This window comes from Trichosurus vulpecula, chromosome 2, assembly GCF_011100635.1.
Source record: "Trichosurus vulpecula isolate mTriVul1 chromosome 2, mTriVul1.pri, whole genome shotgun sequence".
Lineage (NCBI taxonomy): Eukaryota > Metazoa > Chordata > Mammalia > Diprotodontia > Phalangeridae > Trichosurus > Trichosurus vulpecula.
Window position 1 is genome coordinate 13941619 of NC_050574.1, and position 23771 is coordinate 13965389.

The following is a 23771-nucleotide window of genomic DNA, read 5'->3' on the forward strand; positions in this document are numbered from 1 at the left end:
AACAAATGGGATGCCCAACTATTAGAGATTGACTAACCAAAATATGGTATGGGCATGTAGTGGAATATTATTGTATCATGAGAAATTACTTAAAGTATGGTTTCAGAGAAAACTGAGAACTGAATGAATTGATGCACAGTGAAGTGAGAAAAAAGCAAGAGAATAATTTATTCAATAGCAACAACATTATAAAGAAATATAACTTTGAAAGACTTGAAAACTTTAACTTATGCAATGACCAACCACATTCCAGAGGACACTGATGAAACATGATACCCACCTCTTGCCATAGAAATGTTAGATTCAAAAGGAAGAATGAGATACATTTTTTACATGGTCGAAGTGGGAAATTGCCTTGCTTGACTATCTATATCTATATACACACCTACATAGACTACATATAAGTGTGTGTATACATATATGCACATAGACTATGTGCATATGTGTGTATACATGCACTGCATATATACATGTGTATACTCTTTTTGTTTACTTGTTTAATTGGGAAGGGCTCCCCAAGAAAATAAATGTTAATTGAAAAAAATGATAAAATGTTACTTTAAAATAAAATTAATGATATTGGTTCAGTGCAGACATAAAGAACTCCTCTTCCTCATTAAAAATATCAAATCTATAGTTTCTGGATATGCTCTATGTATCCAGGGGGAAAAAATCAAGACTAGTTTGATGGAATTTTCACTCAATTTGGGACTAATCCATCATCTAGTCACATCTTTCTTGTTAGCTGGGTGAGTTTGTCTCATGACCTAACCCTCCATACTTCTCTATTAATATTAATTAAAATTAGTATATTAGATAAAGATCTCTAAGTTCACTTCCATACCTCAAAGAATTTTAGAATTAATCTAAAAGATATACAGAGAACTAGATTTCTTTGGGATACCTAGAAATATAGTTAATTCAGGAAAATAAATTATACAATCCAATCATTTTTGGTGCCATATAGACAGATTTTGGAAGATAGAGCTCTTGTTTATCGTTTTTTCTGAAATGAATAATTTTAACATATGGTCTCAAAGAAATGAAGAGTTAGATAAATAGCATTTAATTAATAGCCTTGGAAGAATTTATATAAAGAACATGGGTTATGGAATGATCCAAGTGCAGAGAGTAATGTCCATAACTGGAAATGGAAAAATGACATAAATTGTTTCTTACCTTTGAATCAATCCAGCCCCACACTATTGCCTCTTCACAAATGGTGAAATCATGCCCAAATGGAGCCTGGGGGAGAAACTTCCCAACATTCACCAGAACTTCAGGATCATTAGGGCAGGCTTGGTAGTTGAGAATATCATATTCACCCACGGAATTTCTTTGTTCATCCAAAATCACCTGGTACCCAGCACTGTTGTTAAATTGGATGTTCCTCAGGAAGGAATGGAGCTATATGTTATGAGAAATCCCGGTCATACTCTATTGCTTGAGGACCGAGAATCATGAGCATAATTGTGTTGGAGAATTAGCGATTCAACAAACATTTCTTAAGTACAGTTGATGTCAAAGGTACTGGAGGTTTTGGACATACTGCACCCTCATGTCCCCACATTTTTCGTCTGCTACCAGAACACCCCTAGGATGAAATCTCAAAGATCCAAAGGGATTTGGAAATGCTAGTATCCTTTTAGAATTTAATATAGTGCCTTGAACACAGTAGGTATTCAATAGATATAATTTAAATCAATGAATAAGCATTTATTATTTTGCTTATCATGTTCCAGACATTATTATATTTACTGAATTCAGTAGAATCCCAGACATCATTCAGCAATATGATCATACTTTTGTTTGATCTAAATATCACTGTAAATACTTAAGGAAATTCTGGGTGTACAATATTCTAATTCACTGCTAGACCACCAATACTTGCTAGAGTCAACTTTTCATTGGTTATTATAAAGAGGACCTGGCTCTTTCACTGCAGGGAACATTTCTCTATATATGTTAATTCCATTTCAGAGGAAGATGGAGTCAGGGATATATTTGTTCCTGGGCATCCTCAGTGTCCTTGTGTGTCATAGGATCATTTGTTCTTTTTGGCCCAGAAAGCTTTTTTAGCAACAGTTACAGGGTATTTATTCCCCTACTATTTCAAAGACCTGTTGTTTTGCTGGTTGAGATTTTCTTTTTTAGCAAAGACAAAAATTACCACTTTTATCCTCACCATGGTACTTCATGAATTGCTATGTACCAAATCCATTACCTGATAGTGGTGATGTGTCACCTTTCTCTTTGGGAAGTCGGCACTCAGCTGAGAGAGGAACCCATACTTAATGTCCATCCAGTTTCATAGTAAGTATCAGAGCTTGCAGCCCACTACCATAGTAAATGAAAACCCAATGTTACCTTCAAGCCATAAGGGGGAAAATGGGCGAAATTTAGCAGAAAAGAGGTTTTTATGAACGTACTAAATAGATTCTCAAAGTGCTTCTCTTTATACTTCTTCCAAGAAAAAAGGTTAAAAGATCAATGCACAACTTCATCTCATTTCCCTACACATCTAATAATTTTTTTTCCTTTACAGCTCTGTGATGCCCTATTTTGTAACTCATATACAAAGAAAAGGAATTTCAGACTTAGAAAGTAAGATTACCTTCTTATGGAGGTACATGCATAGGAAAAAACGTAGTCACTTGGAGTATATTTCTGAGCTTGCTAATTTTGTCATTGTTTCTGAACAGAGAATTTTAATTTTATTTTTGCTTCATTTTACAAAATATTTCATTCATATCTTTTGTTTTCACATCATTTTCATTTTATAATATATCTACTGGTTCCCCATCCAATGATTTATCTATTGTAACAAAAAATAAAGGAAGAAAGGAAAGAAGGCAGGAAGGAAGAAGAAAGAGAAGAAAGGAAGAATAAGATGAAGGAAGAAAGAAAAGGCAGGAAGGAAGAAGGAAGAAGGAAGAAAAAGAAGGGAGATAAAAAGGAAAGTAGGGGGAAAAGTGGAAGTAAAGGAATGAAGAAGGAAATCAAAACCAACCAATGCATCAACTGAATATGACAGCATTGTACAAAGTTCCACGTTCATAATCACCCATATCTCCAATATGTGGGAAAAGATGCATTTTCTCTTGTCTTCTTTAGGAACAAGGCTTTGGTTATTATGACTACATAATGAGTTATTTTTAAAATTCTTTCTATTTACATCATTGCAGTCATATATATTATTCTCCTAATACTGCTTACTTCTGTATAACAGTTCACTTAAGTCTTCCCATGCTTCTCTCAATTTTCCATGTTCATTGTTTCTTATGGTGCACTAATATTCCATTACAGGTATGTACCATATTTTGTTAGCCATTTGCTAATGAATAGGCATCTATTTTTCTTCCAACTTTCTTATTCTCTGCTATCACAAAAAGTGTGGTTAAAATATTTTGATGACTTTATTTTGGTATACAGTGTAAGATATTGGCCTATGCCCAGTTTCTGCTGTACCCTTTTCCAATTTTCCCAGCAGTTTTTGTGAAATAGTGAATTCTTAGCCCAGAAGCTGGATTCTTTGGGTTTATCAGAGAGCAGATTGCTCTAGTCATTGACTACTGCTTCTTGTGTAACCTAACCTATCCCACTGATCTACCACTCTGTTCCTTAATAACCTGGAAAGGCCTACATGATCTGTTGCTGAGTGAGTGGAGCAGAACCAGGAAGATATTGTACACAACCACAGTCATATTGCTTCTCTGATGACTAACTTTGATAGACTTGGCTCTTCTCAGCAATACAAGATTCAAAAACAGATCCAAAGGACTCATGATGGCAAGAGCTATCTACATCCAGAGAGAGAACTATGGAGTCTGAATGCAGATTGAGGCAAACTATTTGCTCTTTTTTTCTCTTCTTTTCGGGTTTTGTTTCTTCTTTCTCATGATTCATTCCATTGGTCATGGTTCTTCTTTACAACTTGACTATTGTGTAAATAAGTTTAATGTGAAGGTATAGGTAGAACATAAATGAGATTCCATACCATCTTGGGGGGGAAAGGGGGAGGGGAGGGAGGGGAAGAAAATTTGGAACACAAAAACTTTTGGAACCTAGTGTTGTAAACTAAAAATTAAAAATCTAATTAAAAATTTTTTATGTACCTGTTAGCCTTTCTTTTTCTTTGGCCTTGTTGTGATATTTGCATAGCACCAGGTTTTCTGGTAAAAGACTCAGATATTTTATTACTTTTCTTAGAATAATTTGAAATTACTTTCCAAAATGATGGAACCAAGTTACAGCTTCATCAGTAATGCATTAGTCTGCCTGTCTTTTCATGTTCTCTCCAATACTGACTTATTGCCATCTTTGCCAACTTGTTAGACTTGAATTGAAACTTCACAGTTTTTTTATTTTCTTTTATTTTATTGTTAATGACTAGGAGCAATCTTTCATGTGGATTTTTAAACAAATTTCAATCCTTTTAAGAATTGTTATTAATATTCTTTGACCACTTATACATTGAGGAATGCATCTTGCTTTTCTCTGTTTGTCTTTTTTTCTTTGGTATTGGACTTTTATCAGAGATATTTGATATAAAGACTTTACCCAACATCCTGCTTCCAGGAGCCAAGATGGCAGAGTAAGAAGTAAGTTGCTCCCACTCTAGCTTATTGACCTCTGAAAGCCCAGAAAATATCACCCCAGTAAAAGAAACCCTGGAACAGCTGAGCCAGAAGAAAGATGGGATGCAGCAGTCTTGTAGCCCAGGAAACTTCAGGGATTAATGGAAAGGCCCCTCTCATTCTGGGGAAAGGGGAGCAGTACAGGATGGGAGGTATCCCAGCAAGCCAGCAGCAAACCTCACCAAACAAGGAAGAGATCCCGAGCCCTAGCACATGGAGCAGGCAAGTGCCAACACCAAGACCCCTCCCCACCAGTGCCTCAGCACAGGCAGGGGAACCAGTAGACACCAGCTCAGAAAACCACCATGTGCACCAGTGTTCTCCAGCAGTCAAATATCCTGATGCTTTGGCATGACTCTTGGAAGCACAACTCCGGTAGGCATAGCTCCAGGCTGACAGACATTCTACAGCAGCTAAATATTCAAGTGCAAAACCTGGGTGAGGAGGCATCACCCAGGGGCAAGACTCCCCACCCCCAGCCAGAGAGCTCCAGTGTTGCTTACCCCAGCTCAGCAACAGCTAAACTGTCAGACCCCTATATCCTCCAGCTGTCAGCACCTGAGGTCCCAGCACACAAAGCCAGTGACCATGTCTTGGGCTCCCAGCAGAACAAGCTTGGGCCAGTGCCTCCTGTGCTTCAGTAGGAGAGCTCAACTTTGAAAGCCAGGAAATATGCAAACAGCAGAAACAGAAAACGAACATAAATTCTTATTATGGGGACAGGGGAGATCAAGGCACAAATTCAGAAAAGGATATCATTGTCAATATACCCACATCTGAAACCTCAAAGAGGAATATGAACTGGTCTCAAGGTCAAAAAGACTTCTTGGAAGAGCTCAAGAAAAATTATAAAAGGCAAATAAGAGAGGTAGAAGAAAAACTGGGAAAAGAAATGAGAGGTATGCAAGAGAAAGTCAAGCTTGGAAAAAGGACAAAAATTGACTGTACAAAACAAGTCTTTAAAAAATACAATTGGCCAAATGGAAAAAAAGTACACTGAAAAAAAATAGAATTGTGCAAATGAAAAAAGAGACACAAAAATTCACTGAAGAGAAGAGTTTCTTAAAAAGTAAAATGGGCCAAGTGAAAAAGGAGGCAAAAAATCTAATAGAAGAAAAAAATAATTCAAGACTAGAATTAGGCAAGTGAAAGCTAATGACTATGTGATATCAAGAATCAGTTGAACAGAAACAAAAGAATTTTTAAAAAATGTAAAATACCTCATTGATAAAACAACCGACCTGGAAAATAGATCTAGGAGAGACAATTTTAAAATTATTGGACTACCTGAAACCCGTGATGAAAAAGAGTCTGGACAGCATCTTTCAGGAAATCATCAAGGAAAACTGCCTTGAGGTCCTAGAACTAGAAAGTAAAATAATCATTAAAAGAATCCACCAATCACCTGCTGAAAGAGATCCCAAATTGAAAATGTCAAGTAACATTGTAGCCAAATTCCAAAGTTTGCAGGTCAAAGAGAAAATACTGCAAGCAGGCAGAAAGAAACAACTTAAATATCATGAAACCACAGTCAGGATTACTCAAGACCTTGCTGTTTCTACATTAATAGATTGGAGGGCATGGTATACAATATTCCACAAGGCAAAGGAGTTTGGATTCCAACCAAGGATCAACTACCCAGAGAAATTGAGTATAATCTTTCAGGGGAGAAGATGGACATTCAACAAAATAGAGGACTTCCAAACCTTCCTGATGAAAAGACCAGAGCTTAACAGAAAATTTGATGTTTAAATACAAGACTCAAGAGAGGCATAACAAGGTAAACAAGTGAAAAAATTATAGACCAAATTCCCTAATGAATATAGACACAAAGATTTTAAATAAAATATTAGCAAAGAGATTATAGCAACTTATCTCAAGAATAATACATTATGACCAGGTAGGATTTATACCAGGAATGCAAGACTGGTTCAGTATTAGGCAAACAATCAGCATAATTGATCACATCAACAACAAAGCTAACAGAAACCATATGATCATCTCAATAGATGCAGAAAAAGCCTTTGACAAAATACAACACCTATTCCTATTTAAAAAACACTAGAGAGCATAGGAATAACAGGAATTTTCCTTAAAATGATAAGTAGCATTTATGTAAGACCATCAGCAAGCATTATATATAAAGGGGATAAGCTAGAAGCATTTCCAATAAGATTGGGTTGTCCATTGTCACCACTGCTATTCAATATTGTACAGGAAATGTTGGCTTTAGCAATAAGAAAAAGAAATTGAAGGAATTACAATAGAGAAAGAAGAAACAAAAACTATCTTTCTTTGCAGACCATATGATAGTATATTTAGAAAATCCCAGAGAATCAAGTAAAAAACTACTTGAAATAATATACAATTTCACAAAGTTGCAGGATATAAAATAAACCCACAAAAATTATCAACATTTCTATATATTACTAACAAAGCCCAACAGCAAGAGATAGAAAGAGAAATTCCATTTAAAGTTACTGTAGGCATCAAAAAATATTTGGGAATCTACCTGCCAAAACAAACCCAGGAACTATATGAATACAATTCCAAAACACTTTTCGCACAAATAAAGCCAGATCTAAATAATTGGAAAAATATCAATTGCTCATGGGTAGGCCAAGCTAACGTAATAAAATGGCAATTCTACCTAAATTAAATTACTTATTCAGCACCATACCAATCAAACTACCAGAAATGTATTTTATAGAGCTAGAAAAACAAAAACAAAATTCATCTGTAAGAACAAAAGGTCAAGAATATCAAGGGAATTAATGAAAAGAAATGCAAGGAAAGGTGGCCTAGCTGTACCAGATCTTAAATTGTATCATAAAGACAATCATCCAAACTTCTTGGTGCTGGCTAAGAAATAGAGTGATGGATGAATGGAATAGGTTAGGTATGCAAGACACAATAGTCAATGACTATAAATCCATAGACTCCAACTTCTGGGATAAGAACTCCCTATTTAACAAAAACTGCTAAGAAAACTGGAAAATAGTGTGGCAGAAATGAGGCATAGACAAACACCTTACAACTTATGCCAAGGTAAAGTCAAAATGCATAGATGATTTACATATAAAGACTGAAACTATAAACTAACTGGCAGAGCAAACAATAGTTTACCTGCCATATCTGGAGAACAGAAGAATTTATGACCAAACAAGAGATAGAGAACATTATGAAATGCAAAATGGATGATTTTGATCACATTAAATTTAAAAAGATTTTGTACAAACAAAGCCAATGCAACCAAGATTAGAAAAGAAGCAAAAATCTGGAAAATAATTTTTATGCAGTGTCTCTGATAATGGCCTGAACTGAATTGAATTTATAGGAATACAAGTCGTTCCCCAATTGGTAAATGGTCAAAGGATATGAACAGGAAGTTTTCAGATGAAGAAATTAAAGCTCTCTATCTATAGCCATAAGAAAAAATGCTCAAAATCACTATTAATTAGAGAAATGCAAATCAAAACAGTTCTGAGGTATCACATCACACTTCTCAGACTAGCTAACATGACAAAAAAAAGAAAATGATAAATATTGGAGATGTGGGAAAATTGGAACACTAATGCATTAGTGGTGCATTTGTGACCTAATCCAACTATTCTAGAAAGCCATTTGGAACCATGCCCAAAAGACAATAAAACTGTGCATACCCATTGACTCAGCAATACCACTTCCAGGTCTATATCCCAAAGAGATCATAAAAACGGGAAAAGGACCCACATGTACAAAAATATTTATAGCAGATCTTTTGTGGTAGCAAAGAATTGGAAATTGAGGGGATGTTCATCAAATGGGGAATGGCTGAACAAATTGTGGTGCATGAATATAATGGAATACTAGTGTGCTCTAAGAAATTACGCACAGGTGGACTTCATAAAAAACCTGGAAAGACTTATATGACTGATGCGGAGTGGAATGAGAAGACCCAAGAGAACATTGTACACAGTCATAGCCACATTGCGTGATGACTGACTTTGATAGACTTAACTCTTCTCAGCAATACAAGGTTCTAATACAACTCCAAAAGACTCATGATTGAAAATGCTATCCGCATCCAGAAAAAGAACTTTGGAGTCTGAATACAGATAGAAGCATACTATTTGCCCTCCTTTTCTTCTGTTGTTTTGTTTTGTTTCTTCTTTCCTGTGGTTACTCCCGTTGGTTCTAATTTTTTTTTTACATCATGACTAATGTGAAAATATATTTAATATGAATGCATAAGTAGAGCCTATATCAAATTGCACACTATCTTGGGAAGGGGGGAGAAAGGGAGGGGGAGAAAATTTAAAACTCAAAATCTTATTGAAGAGAATGTTGAAAACTAAAAGTAAATTAATTGTATTTTAAAAGATTTAACCCAATTAGTAGTTTCCCTTCTTGTTCTAGTTACATTGATTTTATCATTGATTTTCAAATTGATGAAATTATTCATTATGTTTAAATATATAGATTTATTATCTCTTGCGTCTTATTTACTTAAAGATTCTCCACCTAGCTATTGCTATAAATGGTACCTGATCTATATCTCTTCTAATGTTTTTAGAAGATAATCTCCTGTCTTTTCTAATATTTTTAGGATGTACTCTAACATTTCAGTTCTATATACCTTTTTTCATTATTGGCACACAGGTTATTGTATTGGTCAAAATCCAATTTCTGTCTAACTACTTTCCAATTTTTCCAGCAGTTCTTGTCAAATAGGGAGGTTCTCCCCAAGTAATTATTGTGTTCATGTTTGTTCCGCACTAGGTTATTGAAATTAGTTGTTTTAAATCCTTCCTTAACTTACCTTGTTACATCGATCTATTTTTTTCAATTTTGACACCAGTACCAAATAATTTTGATAATGATGATTTAATAGCATAAATTAAGTTTGGGAAGTACTATTCTGTCTTCATTCCTATTTTTTGATTTTCAATTTTTTTGAAAGAGAAAATTTCTTGACAAATTAAATATACAATGGGTCTGAATGAGTGCTTCCAAGCTCAAATAGAACTGGGGTTCACAATTTCATACATAAGGATCCCTGTAGGCTGCATATTGACCTTGTTTTTAGGGCAGCTCCGGGAAAGCCAAATATTTCACACTTCTGATTTAAAATTCCTTCTTAGCCAACAGGACATATAAAGACATTTGAAACCCTGAGAGAGGAAACAATTTTTTTTTTTAGGAAGGAAAGATATTGAGTTTCCCCATACCACAGGTTTCAGCAATTCACCATTATTACTGGTCATCCTTAATTCCAGGAGAGATCTCTTAGGATTCCAGAATGAAACATGAGAAAACCAAGAAATACAGATTATAGGTAAATCTCACTCTCTTGAATCCTGGAGGAATTGCAAGGGATAATATAGCCCATCATAAAAGTATGTCACCTGCCAGAATTGAGGTACCACATGACTTTCTTCATTGCCTATAAATCCTATTTCTGATCTGATCAGGGACATTTCATGAAGGGCCCAGGCCACTGCATACACAGCATTGTAGATGGTATAACTCAGGTCAGACATGGTCATGTCAAAATGATGCAGAGGCAGACTCTCCAAGGAAGTATTTGGTGAACATTTCTCTTCTTCCACTGCTGTAAGATCACCTGTACACAGAAAAACTGAATTCCAGAAATTCTTAAGGAAAGTGTCATCTGGATACTTAGTAGGGTTTATTGTCCTGAGAAAATGTTTGAATCCAGGAATTTCTTTTGTCTGATGTGAAAATATTAGAGCCCCATGAAAACTGTAAGCAACTAAATTATGGGGTCTAACCGTAATATCCCAGTGAGATGTGACAATCCACACCTTAAATAGTATAAAAGCAGGATTCTGTGAATGTCTCAGGATCATTAGTGTATCTGAATCACCATGAATGACAATCACTGTGGCTGATGATTGCAGGATCCTGGGCATGAAAGCCACATGTGACTCAGCATGGCGTCTCTCACTAACAGGTATCTTCTCTGTAAAAGCTACGCAGGCATTGTTTCTAGACATCTCTGTCTGCATATCCCAAAAGAATGTTTCACCACTCATGTCATCTGGGGCAATGAGCCCCACCCAGTTCCAGCCAAAATGCAACAATAACCGGACTATACCCACATGGAGAAAGGAGTCCATTGGAGCCATTTGATAGAGAGAAGGAAATTTGACTCTGTCATTCAGAATGGGATCAAATGGACCATAGCTGATCTGAATAGGTAGAAACATGATTTGTTTTGAGTTATATGAAACATACTGCTAAGGGGATATCAGGAAAATTCAAATAATCACTCACAAATATACCTTAAAAAGAAAAAAAATAACATGAATTTCATATTATACTAACAATTAAAGGAGTAATTGAAGATTCTAATTGTCCTATGTCACACTTAGAAGACCTCTTGAACCAATGCCAGGAAATAACTTTTCTAGTATTATTAGAGACTCTAGTTCTCCTTTGATCTCTCCCCCAAATACCAGGACATCTCTTCATTGTATGTGGTGTGTGTGTGTGAATTCTCTGCCTTAAATTATTTTCTTGGGTAAAACTGTTTGCTTATTCAGCATGTGTGAGGAGGGAGGAGGAAGGTGGTTCTTTTTACAAATGAAAGAGCAAATAGTGTTGTGAGAACAAATAGAATTGTGATACATATTTTTAATTGAACTATAAATAGAAAATATCACTTCTAGCAAGATGTGGAGTAGAGGGAATTCCACCACAGTCCAGACAGAGTGGATGAAGTTTGCATTCCTGTTGTGGTCAAGTGACAAAGGATAAGCAGAAGAGAAGGTAAAAAGGCTCAAAGATTGCTCCTCGAGTTTCAAGATTATTGAGAAAAATGAAGTACTCCTTAAAAAACAAGCAAATAAAGTGACCAAGAAGGGTTTCAATAAGTAGGCCAATCTTCAAAATGTAGGATAAAAACCCCAAGGGAAATCCAATGTGACAAAGTTGAAGAGCAGAGGAATTTCACCCAGAAGAGACAGGGAAGAAGAAACACTGATCATTTGAAACAGGAATAAATAGGAAATTGATTCAGAAGAGGAGGGAACTAGACAGGCTGAACAGGAAGCAGCTGATGTGGAAGTATAAGGAACTCACCAACATAGAGTCTGACAAAGTCACATACATATGATGTCTTCCAAGGAACCATTAAGGTGGATCCACAGCTGTGATCAGGTGAGAATTCATCCATCATGGCCAGAATAAGAAGAGCTTTGTAAGAGTGTTTGGTGAGGCCCTGGTAAGCCTATTGACCTGGTGATAGTCATGATAGAGTGGTTTGGCAGTATGTATCCGAAACATGATGGAGAAATTGCCAAGATTTGTCAAACCAGACAAGTACTACCTACTTCTGATGATTCGTGCACACAAATGATAGCTCCTCCCAGAAAGAATCTAAAAAGTACTGCTAAAGAGGAGGACATCTAGATATTAGGGACATTAGATTGAAATGTTAGGGGCATAAGTGGTGGTATCATCACTACGATCCATTTAAGGGAAAGAATTTAGAAGATAAAAGTAGACATAAGAAGAAAATAATATATTTAGGAGATGATATTTGAGAATATTATGATGACTGAGGATCACAATTTAAATACAATTATGATATTCTCCTTCTGAGGAATGGATAACACCTACAAAAGCTAACAATAGCAAATTGGCTTAAAGCTTTGCCAGTGGTAATCAATCAAAAGTGAAAATAAAGGGCTAAAGCTTTTTCTCTCTCTGTCTCTGTCTCTGTGTCTTTGTGTCTCTCTGTCTGTCTCTATCTATCTATCTATCTATCTATCCATCTATATCTATATCTATATATCAGGCAAAATACCAGAGATTCTTACGTTTTATACCAAACATACGAGGAATTCTTAACATTTTTGCATATCATGGACCTATCTGACTGTATGGCAAAGCTCTTGGACCCCTTCTCATAATAATGTTTTTAAATGTATGTAGCATGTATGGTGAGACTCCACTTGTGGAAAGGAGGACATTGTCCTTGTGTGGCTCAAAATGGGGGCAGTACGGATATTCCTAACCTCTTCTCCTCCCATCCTTCTCCAAGAGAGACTTTCATTCCTGCCAGGAGGGGAGGCATGAGGTTGGGCTCAGAGGCCACCACTCTGCTTTCCTCAGAGACGGGGCATGCCAGGTTAGAAATGTATCTATCTGCTCCCTTAAATGTTATTCATCTAGAGGATATGATCAGGTTCTATCTAACTTTTGATCACTTTGTCACTTTGGGGAGAAGTGTGGACCCCAAGCCTGGATTTGAGCCTTTTCCCACATAATGCCAGTTTGACAATGAACACACATAGTGAATAGTAAAGAAGCCTCTAAAGTAGCAAGCTGGGAAGAGGCACATGATGAAGACCATGTGCTCCTCTCATGCCTTCCCAGAGTTTTTCCTTCAAGAACTTGTAGTGGGGTTGTCCTCTCCCATTTTCCCTCTTGAAACCAGAAGATGACTTGACACTCAGTGAAGATTTTCACTTGGAGAGTCCCCAAAGGAAACTCAGAAGGGAACTCTCTCTTGGAAGGTTCCAAAAACTTCACCTTGAAAAGTTCCCAAAGGGGGACTGGTTGAAAACTGAAGCTCTTCAGCAACTCTTCCTCACCCCTTATACAGGGCAAGGTTTCATTTCTACAAATAAGGAGAAAGTCCCTTACCAGTAGGCCTTAGGACAGGGGTTACACTCATAAAAATTAAATACAAAGGATTACAAAGCAAACCAGTAATACTATGTAAAAGCATGGTGGTGAGTACTTGGCAGAGATGAGCAGGGGGCAGAAATAGAGGTGGTATTGTCACCTAGGCATAATCAAAACCACTTGCAAATGAAGAGGAGAGAGAGATTCAGTTCAGGAAACAAATTACAATTACCTAGACACCTACTAGTGTCTTCTCTCTCCTTAAAGTAGACAGGTCAATGATGTCTTAACCTTCCAAAATGTTAACTTTGTCCTCCTACAGGAAAAGTACTATGTGTGGCAATCTTCTGTGCATTTTTCCTATGTGGTCTTGGACACCTTCACTTAATCTTTCTGGGTCACTGTTTCCTCATTTGTAAAAATGTAATGGTTGTACTGATGGGGATGGCATCTGGACCACTTGGCATCACAAATACTGCAGACTCAAAAAGATTCTGGCCCACTTCTATTAGTATTACAATCAGCTTGATACTTGGACTAAAAGAAAGTTTGAGTGTTTTGATTTCTTTCAAGGCAGACCCCCCTGTATTTCAGGGTTCCTAGCACCCCTAGAACACAACAGTACTAGATAGTTTGTGAAATCCTTTGAAGTTCTAAATCTATGATCTTATTCTGGATATGATTTTAACCCATGAAGAATTATTTCCTGTGGTAGAAATGATGGTAACCCTGGGAGGAAAAGTTCATTTCATCTGAGAATTTTTGATAGACAAGAAAATAAATGCTGGGAACAATTTGGCCTACACTTTAGACTTGGGAATGGTAGATTATAAAGACTTTAGAAATGGGACAAATTAGAATCTGTGGCATAAAATTCTGTAGGAAAAATGAGACTAGAAAGAACCTCTAAAGAATGAAATTTTTTTGGTGACATGAAGACAATCAATTCCACTGATAAGAGAAAGAGAATCAGCATTTATATAGTGTCCACAATGCACCAGGCACTGTTTCAAGCACTTTTTACAGATATCTCATTTCATTCTCACAAGAACCCAGCAAAGTGGGTGTTATTATTATCCCCAGTTTACATTTGAGGAAACTGAAGCAACAATTGACTTGCCCAGACTCATACATCTAGTACGTAACTGAGGCTAGATTTGAACTAAGGTGTTCCTAACTGAAGTTATCCAGCCCTCTCCACAGTGCCATCATTGGTCTCTAACCTCTGATGAAGGAAAAGAAAAGTTATGTAGAAACTTACATATTTAACCAGTGGCCAAATCTTACTATTTCTACTCTCACATATGTCAATTCTACTCTTTCTCTCTATTTCACTCTGTTCATAGAGACACCATTTTATTTCAGGATCATGATCATCATCTTTCACCTAGATAATTAAAACAGCCTTTCATTTTCTCCCCTTTTCAAGTCTGCACTGTTGCCAAAGTGACAGATATGACCCTGTCTCTTCTCTGTCTGTCCTATGACCCTATCTCTCCTCTACACAATCAAATCCAATGTTTCCCTATTGGCCTTAGAAAAATTCTTCTGTTTAGCATTTAAAGCCCTTCAAAACCTGCACCAACCTATTTTTCCAGACTCAATTAGTCGTGACTCCTCCTCCCATCTTCTGCATTCTAGCCGAACTTCACTTTTCTATCTTTTGCTCACACAACACTATATTGCCCATCTCTTTGCCTTTATACTGGACATCCCCCATGTCTGCAACGTGTTACCTCCTCCTTTCTGCCTTAGACAAACTTTTTTTTTTCCTTTGGGAAATTCCTATATCAAATCTTTCCTAATCCTTCCCTTCTAACTACTAGTGCCCTGCCTCCCAAACTACCTTGTACTTAACAATGTTGTAATAAATCTCTTTTTATTCATTCTTTTTATACTTAAATAGTCATTTCTTGTCAATTCTGCTGGAATTCAAGCCCCTCAAGGGCTGATTGCTTCATTCTTTTATTTACATTCCCACTCCCCTCACGCTGTAACTAGCATAATGCCTGGTGGAGCAGGTACTTACTACATACATTGATTCATTGACTCATTTAGAAAATAGAAGCAAGGGAAAATAGTGAAAGACAAACACAAAAGTATGGCCCTGACACATAAGAATATCACAAGGAGTGACAAAGGTCAGAATGAGCTTAAACTACCAAAGAAAAAATTTTAAATGATAATTCACTTAGATGCATTCAAAGTGACTTAATGATTAGACCCAAAGAGTAGCCATTGATGATTCAATGTTGCCTTGAGAGGACATTGCCAGGTGAGAGTCCCAGAAGTCTGTTTCCAGACCTGTGCCATTTAACCTCTTTTAAAAAAGAAAAACAATGAACTGAGTAAAGGCATCACCAGTATTCCAATCGAATTTAGAAAAGACAAAAATTTGGGAAGGGTATCTCACACAATAACAGTCAAGATACAATATGGTCTTGACTGACTATTATCTTGGCCTGGATCCAATAAGATAAAGTGTAATGGGGGAAATCTAAGGTCTTACATTTGTATTAAAGTGTATTCAACAAGCCTAAGATGGTGAAAAATGGCTACAAAATGATTCATTTAAATGATGATCTGGAGGTTTCAGTGGAATACAAGCTTAATGTGAGCTTGTGCTAGTCTATATTAGAAGAGGCAGAGATTACTGGAATAAGGATATGATAGTCACCTCTGTACTCTGTTTTACTCATATTATATTGGGAGTATGAAATTCATTTATTGACGTCACATTTGAGGAAGGACATGGACATTGGAGAGCATCCATATTAGTGATGGATCTCAAGTTCATGCCATGTGAGAGACTTTTGAAATGATAATGGAGGTTCAGTCTGGGAAAAAAAGATAATTTAGGTGGAATATTCTCAGTGTCCTCAAATACTTGAAGAATTGTCTTACAGAAAGGAGGACTAAATATGTTCTATTTAGCCTTATAGTACAAAAACAGGAGCAATGGGTGGAAATTTCAAGGGGAAATGTAGGCTTTAGCTAAAGGGAAAAATTGCAAAAAAGATAAAGGCACCTTCTAATGAGGTTTCTCAGTAGGCAATAGGTTTCCCATCCCTTGAGATTTTTTTTGAAAATCCATAAGGAAGAGTTGTCAGGTGTCACACATGGCAGAATTCCTGTTTATGGTATGTTATATATGTAATTCTTGTTTATGTATGTTAAGTGTCCTCAGAGGCTCCATTTAACTCAGAGGTTTGGTGATTCTGGACAGAATCATGATGATGGATGAAAAGAACTCCTTTTCCCTAACAAGCAATGTGGTCTTCAGACTGGGAAGGATGGATCAAAATGGATACTAACAATTCAGTTCAACAGACACTAAGCACCTGCTAAGTGAAATACCTGCAGGCAACTTGGTGGCTCAGTGGATAGAGCTGGGTCTGGAATAAGGGAGACCTGAGTTCAAATCTGATCTCACTAGCTTTGTGACCATGGGCAAGTCACTTGATCTCTGTTTGCCCAATCCACTGGAGAAGGAAATGGCAAATCATGCTAGTATATTTGCCAAGCCCATATGAGGTCACAAAATCAGATATGCCTGAACAACAAGAGGGCAACTGAAATACCTAGTATCACACACACACACACACACACACACACACACACACACACACACACTTCAAAATCTCCTGACTTCAAGATTCTGTAGAAGGGAGGGTAAATAGTATTTACTCAAATAAGAAGAAACAAACTCTGTGTGTGTGTGTATACATATATATATATGTATATGTATATATATATATATATATATATATATATACACATATGCTAATGTCCCTTCCAGGTCTGAATTCCATGAAAGTCATGTGTTTCTGAGTAAGACTATTGGAAGTTTAGTTCAACAAAATCTGGAAAAGGCCTATAGAATACGTCTATGTCAAATGAGAAAATGTATCTAAAGCATATTGCAAAACCTAAAATGATAGATAATGATGATAATGAGGATATTGATGATGTCTGACATGTACTACAAAGCTCAAGAAGATGTGCAGATCTGAACCTGAAAATGTAGAGACTTCTTTCTGAAATGGATTGAAGTTATTCACAAACTTATCTTCTTACCTCTTAAATGACCTCCTGGATTTCTCTAAGCTTGAGAAGCATTCAAGGACGTAAAAAGACAAACACCAATTTTTTTATGGGGAGAGCTGAGTTCATATGCCATTCTATGCCACCCATAAAGCTGTTCTATGTAATGCTCAATAGCAAAATATAGATGAACTATTAATTTGACTCAATACTAAAGCAGTGACAGATATGGCAAAGTCATCCTAATAGTTTCACACATTTGATTTTCAGTGTATCAATTTATGCTACATAGCTAAGGAGTGGAAAGTAAAACTAATATACCTTATACATATATATTTTATGTATGTATGGACTTCTTAAGACTGTAAGATATGTCTCCTTCCCATGTCCTCCTCTTCTCCTTTCACTTAATGCATAGTTTCTTTTGCCATTGTCCAAAATAATCTGCATATTCCCGTGCAGCTCTCAATAGTACTTACATACATCTGTTTTTAATTAAAAAGATAAATTTTTTTGATAGCCAGTATCATCTTAGAGTCTGAGGGGCAAAATGAGAAGGACTCAACTGGGAGTAATGAGACTTGGGTTATGTCTATAAGAGCTTAAGCAAATTACTTTGCCCATCTCTTTAGTTTTTTGAACTATAAAATGATGAAGCTGCTTTAGTTGATCTCTAATGTTAATTCTAGTTCTAAAACATAGATGACTTTAATTCTCTCCTAGCTGCATAATATGGGGAAAGCTCATGCCAGTTTCAATATCCCCACCTGTGGGAACCTGTAGAGCTCAAGAAGGGTCCCCATTTGGACAGACAATGAATATGTGGCTCCTCCAATGATAGCTACAGATTTGTCCTGCCCTGAACAGCTGTAATTGGGTATTATGTGGCTTGATCCTGACAGCCACATCAGGGAGCTCTCCATGGTTCTTGCATCACTATGGTAGGCATTGTAGATGTGGTATCCAAGGGTAATATTGGGTAACAGACTGGGGTTGTTGTTGATCTCCTCCACAGAAAACTTCAGAGCCAGTACTTGCTGGTAATTTTTGTATATCCATCTGTATTGAAGGGTAGATATTATTAGGAAATTGCCATTATGATGAATTTAGAATTCCCCTCCAAAGCCTAAACATACTGTATGACTCTTGTCCATGTTCTCCCACTGTGCTAGAGACCTTAGTAAAGATAAGTGTGAAGTCTTATACTTGAGTTCAAAAATAGATTTCCCAAGGAGAAAGTGGGCAAGCTGTGGCTATACAGCAATTTGTCCCAAGACTATCGGGATTGTAGTGTACTGCTAGCTCAATAAAAGATGATATGGCACCATGGCAAGAAAATGGACTTTGCGGTGATTAATGGACAGAACTTCAAATGTTGGTTTTGTCACCTATTACCTATTACCTTCCTGATGTAATGCAAGTCAGTGAACTTCTATTAGCTTTAGGCTCCTCACCTTAAAAAGAAGAGTTTTGACTAAATGGCCTGTATTTTCCATTTGGCTTTAAATCTATGCTACTGATTATTATTATCCTATTAGTAAACAAGGTGTTGTTTCATAAAACATCATAAAATCATAAATTGCCAAGAAAGTGTGGCAATAATAAGAAATAAGGGGAGAGAGAGAGAGAGAAAAGGAGGGAAAGAGGAGAGATAGGGAGAGAGAAAGAGAAGGAGGGAGAAAGGGAGGGAGGAAGAATGGAAAGAAAGAACAAGGAAAGGAAGAAGGGAAGGGAGGGAAGAGAGAGAGAGAGAAAAGAAATGGAGGTAGAAAGGGGTGGGGAAGAAAGGCAGGGTGGGAGCAAGGAAGGAAGGAAGAAAAGAAGGAAGACAGAGAGGAAGGATGGGAGGTAGAAAGAAAGGGAGGGAGGCAGAAAAGTAGGGAATAGGGAGAAAAGGAGGGGAGAGGAAAAAGGGAGAAGGAGGGAGAGATGGAGAAAAGAAGGAAGAAAGAAAGATAAGGAAGAAGGGGGAGAAAAGAGGGAGGGAGGAAAGAAGAAAGGGAGGGAGAGGGAGGAAGAATTAATTTCAAGCAAACAGTATAACAATAAGATTTGGAAAATAATCCTAGAATTTTAATTTTACTACAAGAACATGTGAAAATCATTACTGCTAGACACAATAAATTGCCATAACCTGATGTGTGGAATCTGACTTTGTACAGCTTAACATTTAATCCTTCTTAAACTCATTTACTTAAGTCCTAGGAATTTATTCCTAGTTCTTGACTTAAAAAACGCTAAATATATGAAAAAAATCACACCAAAGAACCAGAGAAAAGTCCTGACCCTCATTTTGCTTACATTCACTACAAATAGTTCAATTTGACTGAAGTATAAGGACTGTGTTACTTAGGAGTTGTCAACAAAATTGTACAGTTTTATTGGAACGACCAGATTCTAGACAGCTAATCGTATTCCGATTTATTCTCTAGGCACTATGGTTCCATCAATATTTAGGAGGTATAATATCATTGTGGTCTAGGAAACTTAATCTACTAAGGCATATAGTAAAATGACTAGGGATTATAACATTGGCAGGAGAGCAATTAGGAAGGTATTGCAATAATTCTAGGATTCGTGTTGACTAAGAACCTGAACTAGGGAGGGGGTGGTGAGACTAGAAGAGAACTGATTGAAAATGAATTAAGAGCTTGCTGACTTATGTGGGATATGGGGGTGAGGAATAAGTCAAAGATTCAATGTTTGAAGCTGAAAGAACTTGTCTTGTCATTAACAGTCATGGAGAAATAAAAGCGAGGAGTTAGGTTAGAGGAAAGATGATTTTTATCCATTTTCTCATACATCAAGCTTGCTGTTGGGATATTCAAATGCAAATATTTCAGGAATTACTGAACTGGAGCTCAAAAGAGCAACTGGAGCTAGAGACCAAAACAAGGGAGCTGCTGAGATAGAGTCAATTGATAAGGTTGTGAGAGAGGATGACATTACAAAAGAAAAAAATATACTTAACAGGAGGGAAGCATCAAAACCCAACTCCTTCAAAAATATCCACATTTAAGGAGCATGAGGGGGAAATTCCCCACAAATGGAGATAGAGAAGAAATATTCAGGGAGTAAAAATATAATTGGGATATTTCAAGTCACTGTTATTAAGGACAGCAAAGTTGCCAGGAGGTTAGGTCAAATACAACAGGTTTAAATATTGCAGAGAGGGTGAGGAAGGATTAAGGTTGATTTAAAAAGTCATTGTATTTGATGATAAAAACAACTATGGCAAAGTGGAGAAAGAGCTGGAGTCAGTGGTTAAAAAAAAAACAACCTAGGTTTAAGTTTGATCTCTGAAACTTATGACTGAGTGACCCTGGGCAAGTCACTTATCTTCTTAGTTCTCTGAGAGACTCTAAGATCATAAACTGAAGAGGAGGTGCCCATCTGCATCAGTAGAGGGGGTTTCCTCATAGAGAATTTCCTATGTAGATGGAATTACTGACTAGTTAAAAATGATAAAGCAATCAGTAATGACATGGAATAATTTCACTTAAAGAAATTCTATAGCAGATTATCAGCCAAAGAGAAAGAGACTCAGGAATTCTTGATGTTGGATGAGCATGTCGGAATTGGAATTTCATTCTGCTAGTAGATCAGAGCAGTTGTCCCTCTCACTAAATTCTCCTTCCAAATTCATGGACTCTGTTGATATTTTGTGTTTCCCTCTCCCTTTGTTCAGTCATTTCAGCCACAAAGACTTTTTGTGATCCTATTTGGCATTTTCTTGCCAAAGATACTGGAGTGATTGGCCATTTCTTTCTCCAGATCATGTTACAGATGAGAAAACTGAATCAAACAGAGTTAAGTGTCTTGCCCAGAGTTACATGGTGTTTCAGGCTGGATTAGAATTCAGATCTTTCTGACTCCAAGCTGTGTTGGCAACCAAAAATGGGCTCCTTAGCACTTAGTCAACAAGTGGCCTTGACTAGTTTGGCTTTTTACCCTGAACTGAATGCTGTTTGTATGTTGGACTGGAGTAAGCTTGTCGGCCCCTTCACCTTGCTTCCCTTGCTTAAGCTGATGGAAAGAACCTGTGCTTTCCCGGTCAACCCCTTCACCTTGCTTAAGCAGATCGAAAGAACCTGTGCTTTCCCCGGCATACCTTACAGCCCCGCAGAAGCTGGATGGTTAAAAACAGCTTCCGTTGGAGCCAGAGGCTGCTACAGCCACAGCTACAGCCACAGCCACAGCCACAGCCACAGCTACAGCTACAGCTGAAGCAGGAGCTGCCAGTGGCAGAGCTAACCTACAGGAGGAAGCTGAACAAGGACTTCAGGCCAGTGGGTAATCTTTTTACCATAGAGGGGGAAGCATGATTTTGCTTTACGCAATCATACTTCTCTGTAGCCTCCTGGTTACTCTTTCAAGGCGTACTTATTGGGCCTGGAAGCTTTTGATCAATATATCAAAATGGGGTTGCTGGTTCATGGGTTGGTTACTGTGGAGCCTAAATATATGTTTTGATTCTTCTGCCTTCTACTTTGAGAGTTTCTTATATCTGGCGGTTCCGAACCTTTCAGACATGTATATGATCCTCTTTGAGATTATAAACTCTGCCCTCCTAATACACAAGCCCAGTGTTCTATCCACTGCACTACCTTATTTCCCTCCCTCTTCCTTATTGCTCCCTTAATTTGGGACAGCTAGGTGGTGCAGTGAGTAGAGCACCAGCCCTGGAGTCAGGAGGGCCTGAGTTCAAATCTGGCCTCAGACGCTTGACACATGTACTAGCTGTGTGACCTTGGGCAAGTCACTTAACCGCAATTGCCCTGCCAAAAGAAAAAAGCAAAAAAAAAAGGCAAAAAAACAAATATATTCTTCATTCTCAGAATGATCTTTTGTTTCTTTTCCTATCCCCAGAACTTATCCCAGTGACTAGCACATAATAGGCCCTTAATAAATGTTTCTTGATGGATTGATTCTATGCCATCCATAGAGCATTGATTATAGAATTAGTAAGATTTGCATTCAAATCCTACCTCAGACATTTACTCTGTGACCTGCATAAAACCCAACTCCTTAGAGTCTTAGTTTCCTCATCCATAAAAAACCTAGAACATATCAGGTGAATAATAATAAATTCGGGTTGATCAGCCAAATGATTGATCTGTAATGTGGCAGTAATAACAGCACCTGCTTCACAGGATTGGCAGATCAAGTGAAACACTAGATGGGAGGTGCTCAGCAAACATCACAGTGTTAATATGAATGTAAGACCTTGTTATTTTGTCCAGATGTGAAAATTTCATGTGATAAAATCGCTCCTGTTAATGCAGATTGGAAACAGTTCTGCAACATAATGTTTTAAAGAACTATTATTTAAAGAGTGGGGTATGGAGAAGATAGAAATGGAGTTAGTGACTAGTGATTTACCCAGGATCTCTCCGTCAACGAGTATCAGAAGCAACCCTTGGAATTGTCTTCCTGACTCAGAGGTCATCTCTCTACCCACTGCACCACGTTGCCTCTCTTCCAAAAGTTACCGTTGTTGTTGCCATCTTGTTCTCGCTTTTCAATGAATTCAGATCCAAATGGTGCTGGTTGTTATCCTGCTATTATAATCTAATACTCATTGTTCTGGGGGATATTGCACAAGTAGATACGTATATTGCTTTTTGTAATTGAACTAAAGTACAATGTCAGTTCACCTATGGGACAGCCTTAGTAGGAGAGGAGATGGGAGGGATGTTATGGACTTACTATCATTATGGTCATCCGCTGCACTTTGCTACCTCTTTCCTATACCCCAGAGTAGGAAAAGATATTGTTTTATGTTATCTCCATTTAAGGACAACTCGGGGCTGGCTTGGAGCCCATGGGGATGCTTGGCTGAACTTCTAATCAGCTCCTTTCACAATCATCAAGGAGCAAGCCCACCCTTTCAGAGATGATACACTTACTGAGAAGCATGGCAGGCCTTGTGAGGATGTTCAGATCCTGTGAAACTGCTCACTTCAACAGAATATAAGGAGAAAAATCCCCCAATGATCAGGTCACCATCTTGGGAGACACAAGGACTGCTCTGTGGAAAGCAGAGAGGTTTTTCTGTCCTGGACCCAGAAAAAGGCAGTTCTATGACTAGTAACAGGAAAATTAGAGTGAACATCAGGACAAGATGTGTTGAACACCCCCAAAGATCCTAGTCTATATGAAGCTGACAAACAACAAGGTTCAGAGTGGAAATAATTGTAGTTAGATTCCAATGAGAAAGCCCTCCCACAAAGGTCTCCTCCCTTAAATGATTCCCAGCTTCTGGTCTGCCTCTGATACCTGAGAAAACACAATATAACATGAATCCAGCCCTTGTCCAGGACAAACACAGTGCTGGAATAAAAAGTAGTGCTTATGATGTTTCTGTGACATGTAATTATCACTGCGAGGGTCCTTGTTATTCAGGATGAATAACAAGTTTTCCCTTGTTATTCCTGGGTTCCCCCTCCCTTC

The 23771-nt window shown here is 37.4% G+C and overlaps 1 protein-coding gene across 1 annotated transcript in view; it reads right to left on the reverse strand.

The window, feature by feature from the left end:
• Positions 1–23433, reverse strand: part of LOC118836262 (vomeronasal type-2 receptor 26-like) — a 42227-nt gene extending 18794 nt beyond the window's left edge. Inside the window, exons 1-4 of the mRNA XM_036743595.1 lie at positions 23228–23433; positions 18086–18377; positions 10025–10831; positions 1180–1407 (exon numbers count right to left, since the gene is read on the reverse strand). Of these exons, the coding sequence (XP_036599490.1) occupies positions 1180–1407; positions 10025–10831; positions 18086–18377; positions 23228–23433 (1533 nt within the window). The remainder of the gene's footprint in view (positions 1–1179; positions 1408–10024; positions 10832–18085; positions 18378–23227) is intronic.
• Positions 23434–23771: the final 338 nt, after the last annotated feature.